At 58.8% G+C, this 15,648-nt stretch overlaps 1 protein-coding gene across 1 annotated transcript in view; it reads left to right on the forward strand.

Moving 5' to 3' along the window:
- The window catches only part of PLXND1 (plexin D1), a 52,437-nt gene that overhangs the window by 13,788 nt on the left and 23,001 nt on the right, over positions 1-15,648 (forward strand). The window contains exons 2-9 of the mRNA XM_045832161.1: positions 2,674-2,850; positions 5,814-5,945; positions 6,219-6,319; positions 6,407-6,536; positions 8,015-8,192; positions 8,363-8,471; positions 8,916-9,018; positions 15,285-15,389. Of these exons, the coding sequence (XP_045688117.1) occupies positions 2,674-2,850; positions 5,814-5,945; positions 6,219-6,319; positions 6,407-6,536; positions 8,015-8,192; positions 8,363-8,471; positions 8,916-9,018; positions 15,285-15,389 (1,035 nt within the window). The remainder of the gene's footprint in view (positions 1-2,673; positions 2,851-5,813; positions 5,946-6,218; positions 6,320-6,406; positions 6,537-8,014; positions 8,193-8,362; positions 8,472-8,915; positions 9,019-15,284; positions 15,390-15,648) is intronic.

Consider the following 15,648-nt stretch of genomic DNA (forward strand, 5'->3'; position numbering starts at 1 on the left):
CACACCCGGGATGAAGGCCGGCAGGGTGAGTCTGAGGCTGAAGGGCGGGGGGGGCGGCCGGTCACAGAGCACCCTTGAGCACCCCAGGCCTGAGTCACTGGGGCTCACTTACACACAGATCTGAGAAAACACACAGCTGGCCTCTGTATCCCCCGGTTTCTCATCCACGGGTCCTACCATCTACAGATCAAAAACACTGTTTTCCATCTGCAACTGGGAGTCTGTGGGTGTGGAGGGCAGGCGGCATTACTCTATACCGTTTTATGTAAGGCACCTGAGCGGTCTCACAATTGGTATCTGCAGGGGGTCCTGGAACCAGTCCCCCTGCGACACCTGGGGCAACTGGGGAGTCAACAGTTGTACATGGATTTTCAGCTGCACAGGGGGGGCTGGTGCCCCTAACCCCTGTGTTCAAGAGTCAACCATGTATGGCAGTCCAGGGAATGGCACTTCAGGCAGAGGGAACAGCAGGGGCAAAGGCCCGGAGGCAGGACCCAGCATGCAGTGTTTGAGAAGCAAATGAGGCCAGTGTGGCTGGAGTGGGGTAGACTGGAAGGTCCCAGGGGCCTGATGGGAGGATCCAGGATTCAGGCTTTACTCTGTGTGTCATCCCTGGAGTGTCTGAAATGGGAGCGGGGAGCCTTCTTTGCACTTGGAAGGGCTCACTTGACAGCTGTGTTCAGGGGGAATGTGGGAGACAAGGGTGAACCCAGAGAAGGGGTCCTGGGAAAGCCTCCTGGGTAAGAGGATGGGCGCCTTAAGGTGGTCAGCAGCAGTCAGCTTTTGAGGTGGGGGTGACCTGCCCTAGGTTCCCCTTCATGATGATCATCGCGGTGACAGTCATACTGGAAGCAGCAGCAGTTTCAGCTAACACTCCTGGGGCACTGACCACGGCTACGCCCTGTGCGCGTGCTTGACAGTGAATTACCTCATCCCTGCTCCTTGCAGTGAGTGCTATGGACGCACCCATTTCACAGGGGAGTACATTGAGGCTCAGAGAAGTGCCCTGCTTAGATTGCCCCAGCCGTCCCAGTGAAGACTACCCCACCCCTGGATTCTTGCCCAGGGCACCTCACCCCACCCTGTCTCCAGGGTTGTGCTGGGAAACAGCCTTCCCTCCAGAGCCAGGCCCAGCTCTGTTTATTTGCTGGAGGACAGAAGGACTCAGTATTTGTTGTTTAGAAAACTAGCTGAGCTTTCGTGCAAACACCACAAAGGCACATAGTCAGTGGTTTGTGTTTGCAAACAGCACAGATAACAAAAAATAGAAGCCTTGCTAGAGGTGCACCTTAGAGCTAGTTGCCACGGTGCATTCGGTGACCTTCTGAGCATCTCCTCGGAGCCTGTGATGCCCACATCCTGGCATCTGGGGGTCAGCGGGAGCTCAAGTCTGCTGCCAGCTTTAGTCCTAGGCGCATGGCATGGCAGCTCTCAAGCAGGCCCCGCCCCTTCTGAGCCTCAGTTTTCCCATCTGTGACCTGTGGCCTCACGAGCTCCCAGGATTCAGGGAGTCGGTGCCGGGCCTCACCCGCTGTGTTTTCAGTAAACCTGGCCTGTGGCTGGGCACCGCTGTGACGTGTACCTGGCCGTTTACGCGTCTGTCTTACCAAGATGGCCCACGAGGGTCCTGTGACCTTTCTCAACCACATGTCTTCCTGTCCCTGTTAATACAGATTCATGGTGGCACTCAGGGGTGGGAGTGTCCTTTCTGGACGATGTGCTATAGTTTGTGTAACTTACCTGCTCAGTTCTGTCAGATGCGAGGTTGTGTCCTGTCCGTCCTTCTAAGCTATGCATCCTTACGGTTCTGCAATTACCTCCGCGAAGGTGCTTCCGGGGGTCAGTTTCGTATTTTTGGAAATTTTGTTTTGAGGGGACCAACAAGATTTGGAGAAAGGTGGGAAAGGTGGAGCAAGTCCAGGGGGTGGCTGGGACTGGGGTCACCAGCCGCAGCTCTCGTGCTCCGGTGCAGGGGGCCGAGTCTGCTGTCCAAGGCAGCTCTGGGCTGCGTGGCTGGGGGGACTGTGCGTCCCGGCACACCTGGCTGCACTTCGCCCATCTGTAGTGTGTGTAGATGAGGGGACGTGTGCCTGAGCGGGGAGGGGAGGGACTCAGTCTGGGAGGCCTCAGCCTGTGGTCCGGGTAGCTGCTGGCACTTTGTGGGTGATGCGGGGTCAGAACAGGGGACCTGGGAGGGTGGACTCCCATGGTTGCTGTGGAGAAACAGCCAAGGCCAGAGGGATGCCTATGGGTGTCAGCAGGTAAGTTGAGTCAGAGGGTGGGTCTGGTGTGGGCCCCTCTGCTCTGCCGGGACCAGCCAGGAGGAACAGCTCCAGGGGCGTGAGGCCTCGTCTTGCCCCAGCCTCCCTGGCCTCCTGCACACCTTACCTTGTCCCCTTGCCAGCGCTTCTGACCCCCGACCACAACTCCTCCCGTATGGTTCCTTCATACCTGAAATGTCATCTTGGGGCAATTTCGTGACTACAGCCAAGGTCTGGGTCAGTCCAGGGCCAGGGTGGGACCTGCTTGTGTTGGGGTCTCAGCCCAGGGCTGGGCCCATAAAGCAGAAGCAGGATTTGGAGGCCCTGGTGCTGAGCCCCGAGATGCACACGGTGCGGACAGGGGCTGAAGAAGGTTTCAGAGCCGAGGTCTGAGGTGCCGTTTCTCTTCCAGCTGCAGCCGGAGCAGTTAGACTGTGGAGCGGCCCACCTGCAGCACCCGCTGTCCATCCTGCAGCCCCTGAAGGCCACACCCGTGTTCCGAGCCCCGGGCCTCTCCTCCGTGGCCGTGGCCAGTGTCAGCAACTACACGGTGGTTTTCCTGGGCACAGTCAGTGGGCGGCTGCTCAAGGTAGGGCGAGGGGTGGAAGCTGGGGGAGTGGGGGAGCAGGGAGGCTGAGGTCCAACACTAGCCCTTATTTTCTCTGTCTTCACCTAGCACGTGACAGTTCACAAAACATTCTCACATCTCTGTCTTCCCCTCTGGCTCATGGCGATAAGCACCCCATCATGCAGAGGAGGAATCCTGTGGTCCAGGGCCCGCCCTTCTCTCGGGGTCTCTGGGCCTGGGGCTTTAGGGCAGATGGAGCTGAGTTCAAGTCTCCAGGCTCTGCCACTCTCAGGCTGTTTGACCGTGGGCAACACACTTTCTCTTTCTGGGCCTCAGTTTCCCCATCTGTGAAGGGCTGTAAGCCCTGCCTCTTGAGACCATTGTGGGGCTTTGACGGGGAGAGGCCATGGCCTGGCAAGTGGGGGCTCTCGTCCCATTTCTGCCCCCTCCAACCTGCCACCCTGCCACCCGCACCCCCACCAGCTCCAAGGTGACGGGTTTCCAGGGCCAATAATGCCAGACCCAAGGTTCCTGGGGCTGGGAAGGTGAGAGGAGTCTGATGCCCACCCTGGGGCAGGAAGGACAGGGCCTCCACCGGGCCCCCAGGTGAGGGCCCAGACCTGCCCCCTGCCACCTCCAGTTCTCTGTCTGTTCAGAAAGTCAGCTGCCTGACCCCGCTGCAGTGTGCGCCAGGCCCTGGCCTAATTGACTCAGAGCCGATAACCTAATTCCTGCAGCTGCCCAGGCAGACGCCACAGGCCGGGGGCGGGTGGAGGGGTGGGCAGGAGGCAGATGGAGCCCAGCCCACCTGGTCCTGGGACCCTTGCCTGACCACTAACAGGTGGGAGAGATGCCAGGTGTGGGAGCGAGGCTGGGGGTGGGGGTTGTTCTCAGCCTTTGAGTACCCCAGTCAAGGTCCTTAAGCAGTGGGGCTCAAGATTTGGGGTAAGATACTTGGATTTGGATTCTGGCTCTGCCACTCCCAGCTGCGTGACCTTCGGGCAGTTGCTTCTCACCCTGAGTGAGCCTCAGTTTCCTTGTCTGTCACGAGAAACTAAGCAGACCAGCCAGGACCATGGTCAGAGTCTCCTGTGACGATGCCTGTGGTCAAAAGCAAGGAGGCTCTCCCGCCCCTGCCCATGAAGCTGCAATTTTTTTTCAGGATGTTGGCTTTTTAAAAAGATTTATTTATTTTTAGAGAGAGGGGGAAGGAGGGAGAAAGAGGGAGAAAAACACTGATGTGAGAGAGAAACATCAGTCAGTTGCCTCTCGAATGCACCAGGGATCGAGCCCGAAACCAAGGCTTCTGCCCTGACCGGGATTTGAACTGGTGGGCAACCTTTTGCTTTGCAGGACGATGGCCCAACCCACTGAGCCACACTGGTCTGGGCACAAAGCTGCAATTATTGGGCACCCACTGTCTCCCCAGCCTCGAAGGGCACACATCCTGGGCATTATCTCTTTTAATTTTCACACCCCTGCAAGGGAGGCACAGCCGTGACTCCTGTCTCAGAGATGGGGACACTCAGGTTCCGAGAGGGAAAACAGTCACCCTGAAGTCACACAGTGAGCACTGGGGTTGAATTCAGGCCCAGCCTCTTCTCCTGCCATCCTGAGCTGTGAGGGCTCCTGCCAGCTCAGGGCCTGGAGCACAGTAGGTGCTCAGTAAACATTTGAAGGAGTAGAAATCTCTACTGGATGCGTGGGGGTGGGGCCGAGGGCAGCATACTGAACCTGGGCCAAGCTGCCTAGGACCGACTCTGCCAAGAGGCTGCCTGGGACCGGGGATGTCTCGGGCTGGGCCAGAGCCTGTGGGAACCTGGGGAGAGAGTAATTTCAATCTGATGTGTGGAGGGTGTGTGGGCAGCTTTTCTGGAGGAGACACTGGGAGAACAGGGCGTGGCCTCATTTGCACATGGGTAGGAGGGGAGAGACATTCCAGAAGGGAGCACAGCTGGGCCAAAGGCCTGGAAGTGGACTTCGTGAGTTGGGTTGAGTGGGTGGGTGGGTGTGAGGCTGGCAGAGAAAGTCGGGGTCAGATTGTCAGGGCCTTGAATGCCAGAGCAAGTTTACTGCATAACCAGGAAGGAGCTGCTAATGGTTTTGGAGTCCGCCGAGGAGGGCTGGGAGTAGGAAGCCCCAGGAAGGCACTGACCACGGTTCCAGCTCAGGGCCTGCTGGGGCCTTCAGAAGGCAGTGTGCTGGGAATGTGTGAGGCCAGCCGGAGAAGCCGCTTGGTGGGACTCTGAGGGACATGCAGAGGGGCCCCCGGGCCCCAGCTAGTCGTGATGGTCCCCCTGCCTGGACATGGGGCCCCAGGCCCCAGCCCCAGCCGTGGACTCTGGGGCCAGACAGGCCAAAGCGTGTGCCATGGACCTGAGGCGTCTTCAGTTTAAGACTCTTGCCAAGTCCCTCGGCCCCCCTGAGCGCAGTTTCCTCATCTGCGAAGTGGTTGTGAGGGGGAGGAGCGAGCAGTGTGGTCCCATTAGCACTTCGCTGCATCTTCTCACTCAGAGCTGCCCACGGTCCTGTGGGGCCGGCACTGTCATTCGTCCCATTAGCCCAGGAAACTAAGGCTCAGAGGGGAGTGCCTTGGACAAGTTGCCCATTTATACAGCTTGCAAATGTCAAAGCCGGAATCCAATACCAAGTTTCTGCTCTTAGGCAGGATGCCAGACAGCCTCCCAGGGAGTGTTTATAAACTGTAACACCCGTACGTATTTACGGGGTGGGATGTGCTGCTGGGGAGCAGAGGGAGCTCCTAGTGGGAGCACGGCGGAGGCCAAAGTGTAGAGGCTGGACCTGCTGCCCTTTCATGCTGGGGACTTCCCACCAGTCCTGGAAGGGCCCCAGAGGACAGGGAGGCTGAGCCCCCGAGTCTGGGTCAGGTCCCCTCTGCAGGGCGGCAGCTCCCGTGTTGGCCCCGCCCCCGCTGGGGGCCCCCTGCTGGCACGCCATCACCCTGACAGCCACCACCCCTGCAGATCAACCTGAACGAGAGCATGCAGGTGGTCAGCAGGCGGGTAGTGACGGTGGCCTATGGGGAGCCCGTGCACCACGTCATGCAGTTTGACCCTGCAGACCCCGGTTACCTTTATCTGATGACGTCCCACCAGGTAAGGCCAGCACCCCGGCCTGACAGGGCCCCAGAGTGACTGGGCGTCTTGCTTGCCCAGCCTTTGCACCCTGTCCCTCCCACCAGGAGCGCCCTCCTTCCCCACTTCCTTTGCCTGCTTGCCCTTCACCTCTGCAGGGAAGCCTTGTTCCCGTGTTTCCCCAGTTCTAGTGTCAAGCCTCAGTTTCCCCAGCTTCTCGTGGCCCCCACCAGGCTGGGTCCCTGGGGAGGGGCCAGCAGCCCCACTGAGCTGGGCCCCTGCCTCTGCCTCCAGATGGTTAGGGTGAAAGTCGCTGCGTGTGCCGTGCATACCACCTGCGGGGACTGCGTGGGCGCGGCCGATGCCTACTGCGGCTGGTGTGCCCTGGAGACACGGTGAGGCCCCCGGGCAGGGGCTGGGCCCAGGAGGCTGCGGCAGGGAAGGAGCCCACCTGGGTCCTGACGTGCGTCCCGCCACTCCAGGTGCACCCTGCAGCAGGACTGCGCCAACTCCAGCCAGCAGCATTTCTGGACCAGCGCCAGCGAGGGCCCCGGCCGCTGTCCCACCATGACGGTCCTGCCCGCTGAGATCGACGTGCACCGGGAGTACCAAGTGAGTGGGGGGCCGGAGCCCACTTTGGGGGGACACAGGGTGGGGAGTTGCCCTTCACCTGGCACCCAAGCTATGCGAGGTGGGGACTTCTGCCCTTAGTGCCCCAGGGACCTGGGGACAGAATGTGTTGCAGGGAGAGTGACTGGGTTTTCCTGAGCACGTAACAAGTGCCAGAACGTGCTGTGTGCATGCTGTTCACCTCTGTTAGGGTTGTCACACAACCCTACGTAGATGCTTTTAACATCCCCATTTTGTACATGAGGAAACTGAGGCACAGAGAGGTAAATGGACTTGCTCAAGGTCATTCAGCTAGGGAGTGGCAGAGCTGGGATTTGAACTCACGTGGGAAGGTTCCAGAGTCCCAGGAAGAAGGGCACAAATTGCAGGATGGGAGAAGAATGAGCCCCACCACCACCTCACCTTTATGCCTTTCCGGGCCCCTGTGCAAGGGAGGGGGTGGAGGGACCACCAAGTGCCAGGCTGCTCTTTCTCCTTCTCAGAAACGGGCGCATCTGTAGCGTGGGGGCAGGTGGCTCTCCCCTCACCTGTGCGCAAGAGGGCCTAGAGCCACCGCAGCCCCCTCCCTGCCCACAGAAGGCACTGCTGGGAAAAGGGTGGTCCAGACCCTGACAGAGGGCTGGGGCAGAGGAGCACACAGGCCTGAGGCCTACCCACCTCCGCCCTCAGTGACTTTGCTGAGTCTCGTGTCCTCATCTGTCACCTGTGGGGAGGTGATGGTTCTGATGGGCCAGGTGGGGCCTGGGCCTCCTCCGAGCCCCCCTTTGCGTTATTGCACGCCACAGTTCTGCATGCACCTCAGCTTGTCCAGCAGATGGGGCATAGGTTCACCCGTCCATCCGTCCATTTATTCATTTGGGATATCACGGTTCTAGATCCTGGACGAGCATAGCAGTGAACAAGACAGACAAATGCCTGGCCCTTGAGGGGCTGACACTTTCCCAGGGTGAGGGAGAATGAGTGAGGTGACGTGTCAGGGTGGTGGTGGTGAGTGCTGTGGGGAGAAATGGCAGAACAGAGAGGGGGCAAAGGTGGAGTCAGGGGTGCTGATGGTTTAGAGCAGGTCAGGGTGGGGAGCTCACTGCAAAGGTGACGTTCGAGTAAAGATACGAAGCAGGTGAGCCAAGGTGAATATCTGGGGAGAGGATTCTGGGGAGAGGGACCTGACGGTGCTAAGGCCCTGTAGTGAGAACAAGGTTGGCAGGTTTGAGAGTATTAGGGGTGGGGTCAGAGAGGTCATGGGCCAGATCATGCACTGCCTCTTGGCTACTGTAAGATCAGTTCCATTTTGCAGGAAGAGGGGCTGGGGGAGAGACTGAAGCCCCAAGGTCACATGTAGGCTGCAAGCAGAGTCCCAGCCACCGCATCACTGCGGGTTCTCCCAGGGTTGCCGGGCTGGGGGTGGGGCTGTGAGGGGAGGGCTGCCCTGCGCCCTCCAGCTAAGGGTCCCTCGCCTCCAGGGCATGATCCTCCAGATCTCTGGCAGCCTGCCCAGCCTCAGTGGCCTGGAGATGGCTTGTGACTATGGCAACAACATCCGCACTGAGGTCCAGGTCCCAGGCCCTGCCTTTGGCCACCAGATCGCCTACTGCAAACTCTTACCAAAGACCCAGTTCCCCGCCTTCCTGCCCCACCAAGGTAAGCTCTCCATTCACTGGACTGTGGGGGCAGCCGTCTGGGGGCCCTCAGATGCCCAGCCCCTGAGGGGTGTAATGGTGGATCTCAGGCATGGAGGTCCTGATATCACAGCCTGTAATGTCAGTGGAGACCCCTGACCCCTTGTCCTTCTCTCCCCCCATCCATTCCAGACCATGTGACCGTGGAGATGTCTGTGAGGGTCAATGGGCGGAGCATCGTCAGGGCCAATTTCACCATCTATGACTGCAGTCGCATCGGACAGGTGTACCCCCACACAGCGTGAGTGGGCTGGGGGCTTGCTTCCAGGTGGTGGGAGGAGGTTTTCTCTCCTAGGGAGGCCTTTGAAAGAAAAGTGATAGGGTCCCAGAAGTAGATATGACCTGCAGTTGTTCACTTGCCAGCTCATTTATTCGGACAGCAAACTCTTACCACCCAAGTGTCTGTCCTCTGTAAGTACCTAGTCTGGTAGGGGTGGAGAGAAGTGCTTTGATTATACTTAATTTAGTCTCCTAAAGGCCCTGCTTGCCTATTTCCTCCTTGCATACCTCTCACAGCAGGGAACTCACTACCTTACAAAGTACAGAACCTTTTCTGGGAGCCCTGATGATGAGGAACACATTCTTCCCTTGTGCTGGGATCTGCCTCCTGGATTGCAGTTGCAGGGGGCAGGGGTGAAGGGAGGGCCAGGGTCCTGAGTATCTGAGGGGCCCCCTTGTCTTCCAGCTGCACCAGCTGCCTGTCAGCACAGTGGCCCTGTTTCTGGTGCACCCAGGAGCACACCTGTGTCTCCAACCAGTCTCAGTGTGAGGCCGCGCCGAATCCCACGGTAAGCCAGGCCTGGGGGACGCCCTCTGCCTTCCCTGTTTCATTACCTTTTCTTAAATGTAATGTGTTGAGAACTTTTCCACGTCATTAAACTGTCTTCTTTGCCACTGGACTTCACAGCTGTGCTGGGCCCAGCGCACAGCAGCGCGCTTACCCGGTCCCGCTGTCAGACGTGCAGACGGCTTTGCGTCTCTTTTTCGCGTGCTAACGTAGTCAGGGTGCTGTGAGCGTTCCTGACTGTTCCCTGCACACCAGTTCTTAAAAATGGCATTTTGGGGAGCAAGTGTGGCCGTATTTTCCACACCTTTAGCTCAGCGGCCCTCCAGAAAGACTAAGCCGGTCTGTACTCTCACCTGCAGTAGGAGGGCCCCTTTCCACAGAGCGTACTGGCTGGGTTTTAGTTTCACCTTCAACATTTTCAGCAACCCTAAGGGGGGTGCCAGACTTGGATCTTGAATCCACACTGCTCCTTCTAAGCCCACGTTCTCCATTCCCCCAGACGAGGAGCTGGGCTGAAAGGTTCCTGCCTCGGTCTCCCCATTGGCACTGGGAAGCCAGGGCAGGGGATGCCGGGCTCTCCCTGGGTCGAGAGGACATGCTGCCTCAGGAACCACACGCCCCCAGGTTCTTCTGCTTTGCTCATGGTGGTCCCCTGGGCTCCACAGGCTGATCCTGCGCTGGCCGTGGGCCAGGCCCTCCCCAGTGCTAGGCGATGGCTGGATTTAATCAATTATGCTGGGGCCGGGTGTGTTGGGAGAGTGGGGAATAGGAGGAAAAATACAAACGGAAATGCCACATACCTTTCGTTAGTTGTTTCTGGGGTGTGTTCACTTCAGGGTGGCCTCTCTTGCCTTAACCCAAAGGGCCTCAAAGGCCACTCCAAGCCTTGTGCCAGGGATGACGAAATGGGATTCCTGAGACCTTGGCTGGAGTGGTACTGCCCAGCCAGGTGGGATGGCTGGACCGGGGGTGGGGCCCCTGGGTCCTGAGACCACAGCTCATCTCCTGTCAGAACTGACTGCTGGGCGCGCTGACTCGTATCAGGGCTGTGAGGGGCCAGGGCGAGATCCCGAGCTCCTGCCTGCCACACATCTCTCTAGGAAAGGGATGTTTCCGCCCATTTTCCAGATGGCATAACTGAGGTGTAGTCAGCATGCCCCAGGGGCTCTGGCTCCCAGCAGAAGGAGGCCACTGGGGCTCCATTCTAGACATGCATTCCAGCAGCTGCCCCAGTCTCTTGGCACTGGGCTCAGAGAACCTCGTCAGGAAGCCTCAAAGCCTTGTCTGTCCACAGCAGGTACCATGCATGGCCCACACCTGGACTCTTTCAGTCTCAGCACCCGCTGCCTGAGCCTCGGAAGTGCTTTGAGGAAGAAGAGTCCAGCGACAGCAAGGCGTAACTCAGAGCAGTGAGGCAATAATGTGGGTCTCGAGCGCTAGGGGAGGCCCAGTGGAGGCCGTGTGGGGAGGCCCCAAGCCTCTGCACTGGACGTTGGGATCTCCAGCCTGGGCTGACCAGGACTCCTGATCTTGTCTGGGGTCCACATCTTCCAGCCCCTGGCTCAGGGCAGTGTACACAGCGGGAAGCATCTGAGCTGGCAGCCAGCCTCCTGTGCTGTAAGTTGAGGGGTAGTGAGGCAAAGGGGACCCAGCCTCAACATAGTGCATTCAGTATTTATTAAACACTTGTATACCTGGGTCCATACTGGGCACTGGGAAAGAACCCAGTTAGCCACAGTTCTGCCCTCCCGTGAGAAGCCAAGACCTGAGTTGCGAGTTATGACTGCGTGGTTCTGGGCAAGCCACCGAAACTCTCGGTGCCGGTTTCCCCATCTGTAAAGTGGGGCCTACTTCAAAGGCTGCGGTGGGGGTCTGAAATTATACCTGCCAGGCATTCACTTCATACTAGGCACATAGTAGGTGCTCACTAAAAGGCTAGGTGGGCCAGGAGGACTTTGCTGGGGAGGGTAACTTGGTGCTGGGTCCTGACATGCTCCTGGCCTGGAGGTGTTTCTCTGGCTGTGCCCTCATAGCCCACTCTCCCCCGGGGCTGTGGCCCTATGGACCAGGAGCTGGGGTGGGGGCACAGGCAGGGCCTGTCTTCCAGGATTACGGTAATCCAGGAGGAGAAGAGGCAGCCCCCTCCCTGGGCCTGTGGAAGGCTCTGAGCTGATGCTTAATTTGCCGTCTAATTGAGTGCCAGTCAGCTGTGGAGGCGCCATGCCTCCGGTTGGGCGGCAGGCGGTGGGGTCTGAACATCCTCCTGGGCTCCTGAGGAGCTGGGAGGAAGCGATGGTCTTGGTCAAGGCCAGGACAGTGTCTCTGGGAAGGCAGGTGCTGGGGCCTGAGTCTTGGGTCACTTCCCTATTTCCCGTAGGCCCCAGAGGGAGCAGATGGGGGTGTGGAGGGTGCTGGGAGCAGGGTTCCAGCTTTTCCTCGGAGGGGAGGAGGGTGAGGACGGTGGCCGCACCCTCCACCTCGAGTCGTCTGAGGGATGGTGTGGCCGCTCTGAGGGTAGCTTCCTCAAGGAGGTGTGACTTTAGGCCTTAGAGGTGAGGAGGGTTTGGCAGACTGGAGGGCAGACTCTCCTGGCAGGGAGCCTGGATGGGCACCCCCATGAAGGTCGGCTTCATTAGGATCCAGTGGGGAGAGGGGTTTGGTAGGAACATGGGGGCCGTTTAGGGGGGCTATGAGGATCAGGAAGGTAGGGAGGGGGAACAGGTCAGGTGGGTTCAGGGTCCCTGGGGCTGTCAGTGTTCCCCTTGATTGGGATACAAGTCCTCTGCTCTTGAACTTGGTAGAGAATGTGGAGAGTCTGAGAGTTCCAGTGTGGGGACAGGTGAGGCCCTCTGTGAACCAGCACATGTTGGGCTCGTATCAGGTTTACAGTAGTTCCCCACATCGCTGCCCCCACGTCTGTCCCCACTCCTGGTCTCCCAAGCCTGCAAGTCAGGCCCCATTCCTTGCTCCAGCGAAGGGATAAGCTGCTTGGCTTCTTTCTGAGGCATCAGTGGCTTGGCTTGGTACAGGGAGTCCTCCATCCTTTGTTGCAAGTAGAGAAGCCCTAGTTCAGACTGGTGCTGACCTCAACAGAATTAAGGGCTCATGTGAGTGAAAAGTCTGGTGGGGTGCGGGGCATTGCCTTCAGGTACAGCTGGATCCAGGGCTCTGACTATGTGGTCTGGGTCCTCCCACCCCTCCGGGTGGGCTCCGTGCTCAGGCAGGGCCTCCCTCTCAGCAGCATGATAGGCTTCAGGCTGATCCTGATCCCCTGGCAGCTCTGGGAAACAAGAAGAGCTTTCACTGGTTCTGTAGAAGTTTCATAGTCGAGTCCCACAGGCTGAATCTCACTGGCTGAAATGGGGTTCCATATACTCCCTGAACCAATTGCTGAGGCTGGGGTGGCCTGAGACACCTGCCCACCCCTGCGGCTGGGGTATAGGACCAGTCTTCCCAAAGCAGAGGCCTGGGGTTGGGGAAGTTCCTCAGAGACCAAGCCAGAGTTGGAGGTAGGTGGTAGGGGCCGGAGGCCAGCAGCAGACACGTCGGGTGCTCCCATGGAGGCTTAGCTGACGCTGGGGGAGGCGTTAGAGGAGGGCAAAGTGGTGCCAGCACGTTCAGCCTTGGTTCTCATCTGTAGAATGGGTACTGACATTTAAGTGGCTGTGGGTTACAAGGGTCAGGGGAGTCAGGAGGCCCTTGGAGATGGTCCCACGGCATTCCTTCTGGGAGGTCTCTTGTGAGAACTCCTTCTCCCTTGACCCTCATCCCCAGCCCCACACCTCCCCATCAGCCACCTACCCACGGGGAGGGAGGAGCCAGGGGGACAGAACCACTGGGTCTCCAGCCAGCTGCAGAGTAGAACTGGCAGCAGCTGTGAAACCTGATTGAAAACATGTGGGTTCCAGTTCCTGAAATTCCATGAGGTTCACACGCAAGACGGCACAGGACAGCGGCTCAGAAAGGGACGGTGACTTGCGTGTGCTCACACGGGGCCGGGGGCGCACACCATCTCCTACCTCCCAGCCCCGCACCGTGGTCGGCTCAGGAGGCCTCCCCGGGCTAGCCGTGTGGTTTCCTCAGCCCAGGCCCCTCTGCTCCGCTCCAGCCACCGCTCCCCCCGACGGAAGCCCACCTGTCTGGGCAGGGTTTCTGGCCTGCTGCTCAGCAGAAGGTCTGCACAGCCAGAGCCCTCTGGGCTGCGCGTTTTGTCTCGGGCAGCCGTTTGGCGTCTCTGTGCCTCTGTTTTCTGTCAGTAAGTGGGAGTGCCTGCCTCACAGGGCTGCTGGGAGGAGGATGTGGTGAGGGAACAACAGAGGGCCGAGTGTGCGGACTGTCCCGCACACACTGAGAGCGTGTGAGGAGCAGGCTGCTGCCCTGAGCATGCTCACTGGTGGTGGTTGTTGGCAGTGGTGTCCCCTCAGGGTCTGGTTTGATGCTGGACCCTGCGGTTCCCCTCAAGGAGCTCTTTGATTAACAATAAGGGGAAAAAAAACCCAGGAAGGCCTTCAAATCACATACCTGGACGTCTTGGGCCCTGGCCGGCGACTTCACAGTGGCAGATGGATCATCGTGTTCCCGAACACTTCCCCGACCAGGTGTGGGCGGGAGCGGAGCGGGACAGGAATCCCCTGGGTGGGGGTGTCTGGTCCCTCAGCAAGGCTGTGGTTGCTCCAGGGGCCAGCTGCCACCACCAGTCGGGGTCAGGCTCTGGGAGTGCGAGGAGGCAGGTTGTGGCCCACAGGGAGCCTGGGGCAGGATGGGGGCCCGAACCCTCCAGCTCAGGTGGGCACTAAGGTGGCCCTACGGCACAGCCCTGCCCCATCTCTGCCCCTTGCCCTTGTCCTGCAGGCAGCCCCTGCCTCTTTGAGCCTCGGGCTCTCTCCTGCCCTCTCTGCCTCCTTCCCTTCCTTTATTTTCTTAAAGTGTGCTTTTTAAATTATGCTGTCACGGTTGCCCTCGTGTTTTTCCTTTGCCCCCCGCCCACCTGCTACCCCCCTTCCCTCCAGCAATCGCCACCACTAAGTTCATGTCCATGGGCCGTGCGTGTAAGTTCTTTGGCTTCCCCATTTCCTATACTGTTCTTAACCTCCCCCTGTCTATTTTGTACCTACCAATTCTGCTTCTTATTCCCTGTACCTTTTCCCCTACTCTCCCCTCTCCCCATCCCCACTGATAACCCTCCATGTGATCTCCATTTCTGTGATTCTGTTCCTCTTCCAGTTGTTTGCTCAGTTTGTTTTTGTTTCTGTTTTGTAGGTTCAGTTGTTGATAGTTGTGAGTCTGTTGTCATTTTTTTCCTTCCTTTTTTTGAAGTAGCCTCAGTGGCCTGCCTTTGTCATGGGAATGGTGATGCCCAGCACCCCCCACCCCCCACCCTGCCCCTGGGAGCTGGTGCCTCTGCCCAGGGCTGGGACTCGAACCCAGGCAGCGGGGAAGGGCTGTCTTCTGGAGCCTGCTGGCACCAGGGTCCGTCCTTACAGCCCGTTTATCATGGGCCATTTGGGAGGCTGGGGTTTCTTTTTTCTTTTCTTTTTAAAAAAGATTTATTTATTTATTTTTAGGGTGAGGGGATGGGAGGGAGAAAGGGAGGGAGAGAGACATTGAAGTGAGAGAGAAACGCCGATTGGTTACCTCTCGTACCCGCCCCAGCTGGGGACTGGACCCGCAGCCCAGGCACGTGCTCTGCCTGGGAATCGGACCAGCACCCTGTCGCTTTGTGGGATGACTCCCATCCAGCTGAGCCACACTGGCCAGGGCAAGTCTTGGGTTTCTCCTCTCTGAATCATTTACCATGTGTCATCTGGAAACCAGCATTCCAGAGCTGGGTGGGGTCTCGGAGAGTGGGCACAGCCCCCCATTTCACAGTTGAGAAAAATGGGGCCCAGGGACAGCGAGGGGGCTGCTCCTCGACCTCAGCCTCCTAGCCTCCTCTGAGAGGCACGGGAGGGGTCCAGCCCTACCACTGGGCAGGTTATTTCATTTGCCTTCTCTGTGCCTCAGTTTTCTCATCTGTAAAATGGATCCAGTGCACCCTCCTGCTCGTGGAGTCACCATGAGGACCAAATGAGGTGGTGTAGGACCCTCTGGCATGTGGCCCTCGGTGCTGGCGGATCTTAAGGAGTTTCTCACTAGTGTTTTCTCACCAAACCGGCTGATGGACGCCTGGGGGAAGCAGGACTGCTCTGGCAGGCTGGGGGCGTCATGAAGCCTGTCTCTTCTGAAAGACACCCCCATCACCCCCACCTCCTTGTGTTTTGACCGCAGAGCCCTCAGCACTGTCCCCAGATCCTGCCTTCGCCCCTGGCACCCATGCCCACGGGTGGCTCCCAGACCATCCCTGTGCGTCTGGCTAATGCCACCTTCTTCCAGGTGAGTGCAGGCTGGGCCGAGGTGGGATGGAGCAGAGCGCCGGGAGCCCTCAGTCCCGGGCGGGGTCCCATGCTGTCAGCCCACCTCCGTGCTTTGGTTTCCTTGCTCTGAGTTGCCGGGTTCTGTTAGAGAAAGGCCCACTCTGGTTGCACGGGAAAAGGGGGAAAAGGAAGTGGGTAGTGAGGGCTAAGCCAAGGGGACAGCAGGCCACCAGCAGCCTGAGGGAAACCCCGGCCAGGACCCCCAGACTCCCCTTAAG

This window comes from Phyllostomus hastatus, unplaced genomic scaffold (assembly GCF_019186645.2).
Source record: "Phyllostomus hastatus isolate PE091 unplaced genomic scaffold, TTU_PhHast_1.1 phas_contig_16, whole genome shotgun sequence".
Taxonomy (NCBI): Eukaryota; Metazoa; Chordata; class Mammalia; order Chiroptera; family Phyllostomidae; genus Phyllostomus; species Phyllostomus hastatus.